Source organism: Lolium rigidum, chromosome 4 (assembly GCF_022539505.1).
Source record: "Lolium rigidum isolate FL_2022 chromosome 4, APGP_CSIRO_Lrig_0.1, whole genome shotgun sequence".
NCBI classification, from domain to species: Eukaryota; Viridiplantae; Streptophyta; class Magnoliopsida; order Poales; family Poaceae; genus Lolium; species Lolium rigidum.
The window spans coordinates 180,567,603-180,576,565 of NC_061511.1; the positions used below are offsets into that span (position 1 = coordinate 180,567,603).

Consider the following 8,963-nt stretch of genomic DNA (forward strand, 5'->3'; position numbering starts at 1 on the left):
TTGTTGATTGCCTGAGGTGACTTAGTTACGGTGGTTGCTTGCAGATTTTGGGGTCTCCGTTACGACACCCACTCCACTTTTGTCCGACAGTACAGTGCTATCGGTATTGCACGTGATCCGGTCAAGCATGAGCTGACCAAGCATATCGGTGTTGATGCTTTTTACACACGTGCACAGTGCACGGGATGATGTTGTTGCGGTTCATTATGTGCCTTCGCATTTGCGATTGGCGGATTTCTTTACGAAGGCACGGACTCGAGCGCAGCATGATTTCTTACTCTCCAAACTCAGTGTTGTGGATCCACCATGAGTTTGCGGGGGGGTGTTAGATGTATATATCTGTATATTGTAGTTTCCCCATATGTTAGGGGGCTTTCTGCATATGTGCACCTGTACATGTACTATATATTGTGACCTTTGGCCCCCTGGTAATACAACAAGCATATTCCCTAACAATACACACCTGGTATCATCTGAGCACATGACACGAGCTTTGGCTTCCTTTGTAGTCGTGTCCTGCTGCATTACCATGTGCTAGGTAATCTTGGATGGTACAATCAATCATCCATGTAGATCGAATCACTCTTTGTTTGTATGCATCACATACCACATGTGGCAGTAATTTTGATATACTTCACCAAAGAGTGCTCCGTGAAGTTTCAACTGGAAGTTCAATCGAAGATTGTATCAACTGAAGATGGTATCAACAGATGATGACATCCTGTTCGGGTGGGATCGATTTTCTGGTGAGTATACAAAATACCGCTAACATTTTGACAAAGTTGTGTGTGGCCCAATGTGTTTCATTTTTAAGTGAACCACTGTGTAATACAAATGTGTCGCAGTCGACATATCTCCATTGTTCAGGGCAACAAACGACGGCCAAAAATATATACACTACTTTTTTTTGACGTGATATATACACTACTTATAGGAGTCAAACGTTGTGTCCATATTCAACTCTTATATTCCTACAGTGGAATCGGTTTCCACACTTAGGTTCTCCAGAGTATAAGTATTTGATACGGAGTACAAGGAATGTAGCAAGACAACATGAACCAGATCATGTGAGCAAAGGCGCTATAGACCAGAACAAGATGGTCAGCTCAGAAGAAAAACATTAACACGATGCTAGGCTGAAAAAAGAAACGAACAAGGTACTCTGCATGCTCATCGGAAGAAGAACAAAAACGCGTGGTCGGCAGGATTCGAACCTGCGCGGGCAAAGCCCACATGATTTCTAGTCATGCCCGATAACCACTCCGGCACGACCACAGAATGCTTTATTTCAAACGTTTGTACTCAAGGCCTAAGTCATCCCGTGATGGCAAAGGAAAACCAAGCCCACAAGCAGTACGGCGTACATGTTTTTCCACGTATTAGCTGCAAAGGTAGTAAAGCTGCACTGCAATTCGCAACATAGAAAAGGTAAAGGCTGCATGCTTTTTCGTGTGCTGTCTAATTTATAAACACAGTACTTGCTTGTATTGTAGAGCTGAGCTTTTCAACAAGTTATTATACAGAAATATTTTTTGAATGTTTGATCCCAAATCAAAACATGCTAGCGTGCTTATATGCGGAGTCTTCTTGCGGTTTTGATGGCATCAATCGATGGCATAAAACCTCTTCAAACAATATTGGCATGGCCAGCATGACAATAACAATAGTTTGACCAAAATCGATGCCATGCAGATGCAACTAACCCGTCATAGTTAGGGATGTTAACAGGTATTCACTACCCGCCGGGTAAAACCTAATAAGAGTACGGATATGTGATAAAATATGGGATAAAATATTGTCCATAGGTTCAAAGGAAATATCATATCCATCGGAATCATAGAACCTATACCCAAATATCCATTTACCAATCTAAATTTGATAAGTTTTTTTTTCGATAAAGGGCGCTTTCATTACTTATAAAAAGTATTACACCCGGCCTCTGCATATCAAGATGCACACAGCCGCACACTCACGAAAAAACAAAGAAGTATCCGCGCAAGGAAAACAAAAAACCAGCACAAAAGTCTGCGACATGGAAAGACAGCTACGACTCCTAGGACTCTATCCTTAGATTACGCCGCCATCCATGTTGGGAAAAAATATCCTTCGCCACATCCTCCAACCGTGTAGAAACCTCCATAAAGAGGTCTCGGCTCTCCGGCTTCTGAAGCAAGGACCACGAACGGAGCAAAGCGGTGGATCGGTAGATAACCTGCAAACATGAAGAGTTAGTATCATGGAAAATCTTGTCATTTCTACATAGCCAAAGCGACCAAATAATGGCAATCGCTCCCACCCTAATAAAAGTTTTATACCTACGATCTACCCCATTGAGCCAGTGACCAAAAAAATTAGCCACGCTCTGAGGGGGATACAAGGTCGAACCTATTTGGGTTATTGACCATACAGATCTCGCGAATTGACAGTTGAAAAAAGATGATCAATTGTCTCGTCGTGATGACAAAAGACACACTTTTTACTACCCTGCCAATTACGCTTTACAAGATTATCCTTAGTAAGAATTATCCCCCTACAAAGATACCACGCAAATATCTTTGTTTTTAGTGGTATCTTCATAGACCAGATTTTTTTATTGGTAAAAACTGGCGTGTCTGATTGGATTAACGCTTTATACATTGAATCTACTGAGAATTTTCCACTCTCATTTAGATTCCATCTAACCACATCGGACCCTGCATCAACTGAACCCTTTCGAGTCGTTGCAGCAAAGAATTCCAGGATTCTAGCCTAGGGCCTAGAATATCCCTTCTGAATGCCATATTACTCGGAGAATTATGCATCACCGTTGCAATGGTTTCAGATTTGTGGCGGACTATACTGTATAAAGCAGGATACTGTTCCCGAAGGGTGGTATTTCCTAACCATTTATCCTCCCAAAACCGTATCTGAGATCCATCTCTGATCGAGAAAGATATGTATGGGAAAAAGAATCTCTTTGTCGCCATAAGACCAGCCCAAAAGTGTGAGTCACCAGGTTTCCAAACCACTTGGGACAAAGCCTTTGAACCCATATACTTTCTCTTTAGAATCGTTTGCCATATACCTTCTTCTGAAAGAAGTTTAAATAACCATTTTCCAAGTAAGGCTCGGTTTTTGATCTCAAGATCATGGATACCGAGTCCCCCCTGGTCTTTTGGTCGACAAAGTATATTCCATTTAGCCAGACGATATTTCTTCTTTTCACCATCTCCTTGCCAAAAGAATCTAGATCGAAAATAATCTAATCGATGCAAGACTCCTTTAGGCAATTGGAAGAAGGAAATCATATACGGTACCATATTGCTTAGCACTCGAATTAATGAGAACGACCCTTCCACCAAGAGACGAGTAGCTTTCCTTTCCAACTCGTTAGACGTTTCGAAGTCTTTCCTCAACTTGTTTCCACTCGGCTAAAGTGAGTCTCCGATAATGAATCGGAATACCCAGATAGCTAATTGGGAACTGGCCAATCCCACATCCGAAAAGTTCGGCATATGAGGAAGCCTCGTGTTGAGCATCACCGAAGCAGAACAATTCACTTTTATGGAAATTTATTTTAAGCCCGTAAAGCTTTTCAAAAGCCGAAAGTATCAACTTAAGATTTGTTGCTTTCTCAAGGTCATGTTCCATAAATAAGATCGTGTCATCGGCATATTGAAGTATAGAGAGTCCACCATCAACAAGATGTGGGACCACTCCTTCAATAAGACCGTATCGCTTTAGCGCGTTCAATAATAATGGCTAGCATATCCGCCACTATGTTAAACAACATAGGTGACAATGGATCGCCTTGCCTCAATCCCTTTTTTGTCTGAAAGTACTTGCCCACATCATCATTGACTTTAATGGCAACACTTCCTCCAAAAATGAAATTGTGAATTAAAGAACGCCACTCTTGTGAAAAACCTTTCATCCGAAGAGTTTGTTGTAGAAAGGACCATTTTACTTTATCATATGCTTTCTCAAAATCAATTTTTAAAATAACACCGTTCAACTTTTTCCTATGAAGCTCGTGCACCGATTCATGCAAAGTGACCACCCCGTCGAGAATGTTCCTTCCTTGCATAAAGGCCGTCTCGCGACGGACGCACAACATGATCAGCTACCGAGTTAAGTCTTAAAGTTGCGGTTTTTGTGAATATCTTAAAGCTAACATTTAGGAGACGAGATAGGTCTATATTGTTGGATCCTCTCTGCCTCCAAAACCTTAGGTAATAAGATTATCTCACCGAAATTTAGACGAAACAATTCTAGTTGATCTTCGTGCAATGCAGAAAATAAAGCTAAAAGATCAGTCTTAATGATTTCCCAGAAGTTTTGATAAAACTCTGCTGGAAAACCATCAGGACCTGGTGCTTTATTATGCTCCATTTGGAAAACCGCCTTCTTGACCTCCTCCTCGGAATAGAGGGCTGTCAGAAAAGCATTTTCCTCTGGGGATACTTGGGGGATATCCTGGATCATGGATTCTTCCATAGTAAAAGTTCCTTCATCCGGATCCCCAAATAAGCCCTTATAATAATTAGTGATGTATGTTTTGAGTTGTTCCTGCCCCACAATCGTCCCTTCATCCTGAACCAAGGAATGAATAAGTTTCTTCCTATGTCCGCCATTAGCAACAGAGTGGAAGTATCTTGTATTCGAATCTCCTTCTAGGATAAATTGGACTTTAGATCGTTGATACCATTTAAGCTCCTCTTCTCTCAACATGGAAGCCATCTGCGCATTATATTGATTCTTAAGATCAATTTCTTGCGGTGACAGTAACCGTGTCTCGGCAAGGGCTTCAAGTTCATCGATCAAGGAAGTAAGGCGAAGCTTCTCGGCTTTAAGAATACCTGCTACATGCCTTGCCCATCCCCCAAGGTGCTTCCGCATAGCGCGAAGTTTATTATTCCACCTTTGGATAGGGCTAGAACCAGAGAACGAGTCTCTCCCATACTCTCTTAACCATTTCCGGAAAGCCTTCACGTTGTAACCAGCCTAATTCAAACTTGAATTGGCGTTTACATTGTGATCTATGCTTGCCGGTTGTCAAAGGAATGGGAGCATGATCCGACAAACCTTCAATACGAGGGAGAGCCCGTACAGAGACCATAGGATATTTTGATTCCCAATTATGGTCCATAAGTACACGATCCAATTTCTCATATGTAGGTTCCGGCAGATTATTTGCCCAAGTGAACTGTCTCCCAACCATTTCAATCTCTTTCAAATCCAAACCGTCGATGACAGCATTGAATAAAAAAGGCCAATAGTTGTCGAAACGGCCCCTACTTTTCTCATGAGAAAACCTTAGCAAATTGAAATCACCCCCTATGATGATAGGATATGGGTTATCTTTTGCCAGATTAACCAACCCAGATATCCATTTACCAATCTAAATTTGATAAGTTATACCCAGATATCCATTTACCAATCTACATTTGATAAGTGTCACCGTAATCTTCTGAACTACTTAATTTTTCCTTAATGTTGTTAGGATGAACCTCATGCTTCGCTGCTAGGTTTGTGAGAATTATACCCCTATCATTTTTTTTTTGATCAATTTGATATGTTTTAAGCCCAAGTATTTTTCACCTGCTGGTACCTTTTTACTTTATCGGGTGATGGGTACAGAAAAAACTTGTACCCATTGACAGAAAAACTTTAGTAAAGTTTTTCTGTCAATAGGTAAGATCAAAGACAAGAACAGGGGGACGGGTAAGATCAAAGGTGACAAGAGGTGACGGGTAAGATCGAAGCACAGGTACGAGTAGGAGATGGCTCTTTGACCTTTAGCAGCTTCATCGTCATGGAGAAGATGGAGTGCCGAAGCACCCACACATGACCTGCTGGACATATGGCCTACCTCATCAGGGGCGGCGCAAAAGATCTGGATCTCGAGCACAAAAATGTCAGGCTTGAACTGCTCGCCAGTCCATGGACAGTAAACCAGCATAAAGCAGACCATTTGGCACAAGCAGAAACATCAAAATCACAACTGGAAAGAAACACAAGACAAGACATCAAAACCTAGAATTTGATGGCTCAGCAAGATAGGCAGAAAGCTTTAACATCACAACTTTAACGATCTCATGTTCATTAACACGGGTGCATTCCAGTTCCACCACCACCTGGTGGTCAAAATGTGCGTGCTGGGATTTTCCAGCAACTGAATCAAAAGCTTGTCAAAGATTTTTGCAGCTAAACCTAGTGATACGGAACCCGTATCATAAACATGATACTCAGAAAAGATAATTGTCTCGTGGACTGCACCCTGTTAAACCAGAGTGACTAGTAACGTCTAATCTTTTATTAACTGTAAAACGAATTCTCTCATCCCAACAAGATTATAGCAGCATGTCCTTTTAAGAGGAGGTGGCTTCCTTCAGGTACGCAATGAGATCAGCACGGTCCTGTGGCTTCTTCAGTCCAGGGAAGACCATCTTGGTTCCAGGAATGTACTGCATGGGAATAACAAGGTTTGTATTAACAAGATATCATGCATGGGAATAACAAGAACATGCTATGAACTGAAGGAAGCCCCAAACCCCTCCATTTTAGGTTGAGCTCAGGAAATCAGGACAACAACCAGATTATGAATAAAGGATTCCGAAGGAATTGTGAACAAGCTTCAAGCTCTCAATAGTTCAGAAACTTTACATCATCAAATTATCACCAGAAGAAAAACATAAACAACAATCCCAATGTGGATTGAAGGACACAAGTTAGACTAGCATCAGATTTGTGCTGGAATGCCTAGACATAACCAACAATAACCGACTGTGAGGTGCTGTTTGGATAGTGGAGTATGTCAGTAACCAACATGCTAAAACAGTCTAAATAGACACAACTAACATCTGTGATCTGCTGATAGCTACTCTTCATCAATTAGCAAACAACATATATTTTCTCATATAGAAAATAATATTTTCAAGTTGCCAGGGCCAAGTATTTTCAGCTACTTCTATATGGTTCTCCACAGTTTTGAAAGAGAAGAAACAACAGCAGTACATCTAAACAGATGAAATCACAAATTAGATAACTGAAGTCCCTACCTTGGCATACAGTATGCACACAAAAATTCTATCATGTACATACATCCAGAGGCTAAAGTGGGCAGTCACACAAATAACAACACCATTATGTCTTTCAGCAACTACACGGTTCCTTATAAGCAAGACAAATCGCAGTTCAAGAATTATAGTCGTCATCCTCAAACAAGAATACGAATCAAAGTTAGAGAATACTTCATACTGTCACCCTCACACAGGAGTAGATCCCAACATCTGAGATCACAGAGTGGATAACAGAAACTCCTATCGCAAGCATTCCATAGCAAAACACCACAGCAAATGGAACTTCTTAAGGAATCGATTAATCATTAAACATACCTTCTTAGGGTTAAGCAAGTAGTCGTACAGAGTGTTCTCCTCCCATTCCACAGCCTTGTTCTTGTTCGCCGCAGAGTAGGAGTAACCAGCGGTGGTACCCGACTGCCTCCCAAACAGACCATGCAAGTTAGGACCTGCAAAGAACAAGCAACAACTCTTATTATCAGCCACACCTCCCAGCAGATGATCATGTAAGTAATGAACGGTATAATCTGAGGTTACACCCTAAGCAGCCCATGAATTAACACGTCACTAGTATGCACTCACATGAGACACCTTTTTTTTGCGAAAGCACTCACATGAGACACTACGCTACATAATCTTGAAAATAACCAGAAATGTAATCAGACCAAGCGCAGGTATACATGTCTTCAGATCAATCCCAGAATAAGCAGATCCCTAACATCCTATCTTCTGAGATAATAGCGACAAAACACTCAACAACCTAACTTAGATTAACCTCAAGCGGAGACAGCAAGCCAGGAGCAATCTAATCGAGCTAATCAGGCAACTAGGCTTTCGAAACGAGAACTAATCGCGTAGGCACGCCCTGCTATACTAGACCATGATCTGAGCAACGAGTAAACTAGTAATCTCTAGGCACGTACAGATTCATCACAGCAATAACAGCAAAGCACCAGAAGCCGTGAAGATATAGCTAGCCATCCACTAGCGCGAGCGTAAGCAGCAACAACCCGCTTGCTTCAACCGAGTACCCCCATCACCAAACGCAGCAGATCTGGGCGCTATTCGTCACAGCACGAAGAGCACACGCAGATCTACCCGTGCAACCCCCGATCTGATCTGAACCGCCTGTCTACACAAGCAGATCGAACTCGAGCTCTCGAGATCCGCCCATACCCAGGCGCCCGACACACGGAGGCTGGGCACGGTTAAGGAAAGGCGCAGGGGGGAATCGATGGCGGGGGCGGTGTGGGTCCTTACCTTGCTTGTGGCCGGCGCCCTGCTCGACGGTGTGGCACTGGGCGCACTTGGTCTTGAAGATCTTGGCGCCGGCGGCCGGGTTGCCGGGGGGAGCCTCGGAGAAGGAAGCCATCGCCGCCGCCGCCGCCGCACGGAAGCAGAGACTCGCCGGGAGAACTCGAGGGGAGAGGCCAAGTGAAACTTTTGCTTGCCTTGCTGGCTCCTGGGCGAATTCGTGGGGGCTGTGTTGTATAGACCGGTCCAACGGCGGATGGTGGGGCGGAAGTACGAGACTGCCCCTGGGGTCGTGCGCGAGTCAGGTGTGGGTGGAGGGCAGTTTGGGGAGAGTGGGAGGTTCGAGAAGGTTTCCGTGTCTTGGAGGAAAAGGAAAGGGCAGGGGGGCGGCGGCGCGTGGTGGATGGTAGGCGTGGACACCAAACGCTCCGCTGGACGTGTAGGGCTTTGTGTGGACCGGGTCGCATACTTTTCTTTGTTCGCCGTGTGCACTTGTGTCGTCGGATGGGGAAAGGGGAATCCTGTCCGTTGGTGACGGTCCATTCTGAAATTAGGCAAATCTTGCTTTCAAGCACGATTTCAAATAGGGTATCTCCAACAAAGCGACCCAAGCTTCATTCGCCGTCCGCGCAATCAAAAAATACATCT

The 8,963-nt window shown here is 43.4% G+C and overlaps 1 protein-coding gene and 1 non-coding gene across 2 annotated transcripts; both read right to left on the reverse strand.

Annotated features, from left to right (window-relative positions):
• Positions 1–1,193: 1,193 nt before the first annotated feature.
• TRNAS-AGA lies at positions 1,194–1,275 on the reverse strand. The gene has a single exon. It is a non-coding gene; the product is annotated as a tRNA-Ser (tRNA).
• Positions 1,276–6,039: 4,764 nt separating this feature from the next.
• Positions 6,040–8,467, reverse strand: LOC124646528 (cytochrome c). The gene is made up of 3 exons (XM_047186631.1): positions 8,322–8,467; positions 7,377–7,510; positions 6,040–6,446 (listed from the first exon to the last, which is right to left on the reverse strand). Exons 1-3 carry the CDS (start codon positions 8,431–8,433, stop codon positions 6,351–6,353), a joined length of 342 nt encoding a protein of 113 aa, XP_047042587.1. The 5' UTR covers positions 8,434–8,467; the 3' UTR covers positions 6,040–6,350.
• Between the last annotated feature and the right edge of the window lie 496 nt (positions 8,468–8,963).

Excerpts from the sequence above, each read along its gene's own strand:
- LOC124646528 (XM_047186631.1), bottom strand. The coding sequence starts at position 8,433 with ATGGCTTCCTTCTCCGAGGCTCCCCCCGGCAACCCGGCCGCCGGCGCC. Across the intron at positions 7,511-8,321 it reads GGGCGCCGGCCACAAGCAAG|GTCCTAACTTGCATGGTCTG; the intron begins GTAAGGACCCAC and ends TGTTCTTTGCAG. Across the intron at positions 6,447-7,376 it reads ACTTGCTTAACCCTAAGAAG|TACATTCCTGGAACCAAGAT; the intron begins GTATGTTTAATG and ends ATTCCCATGCAG.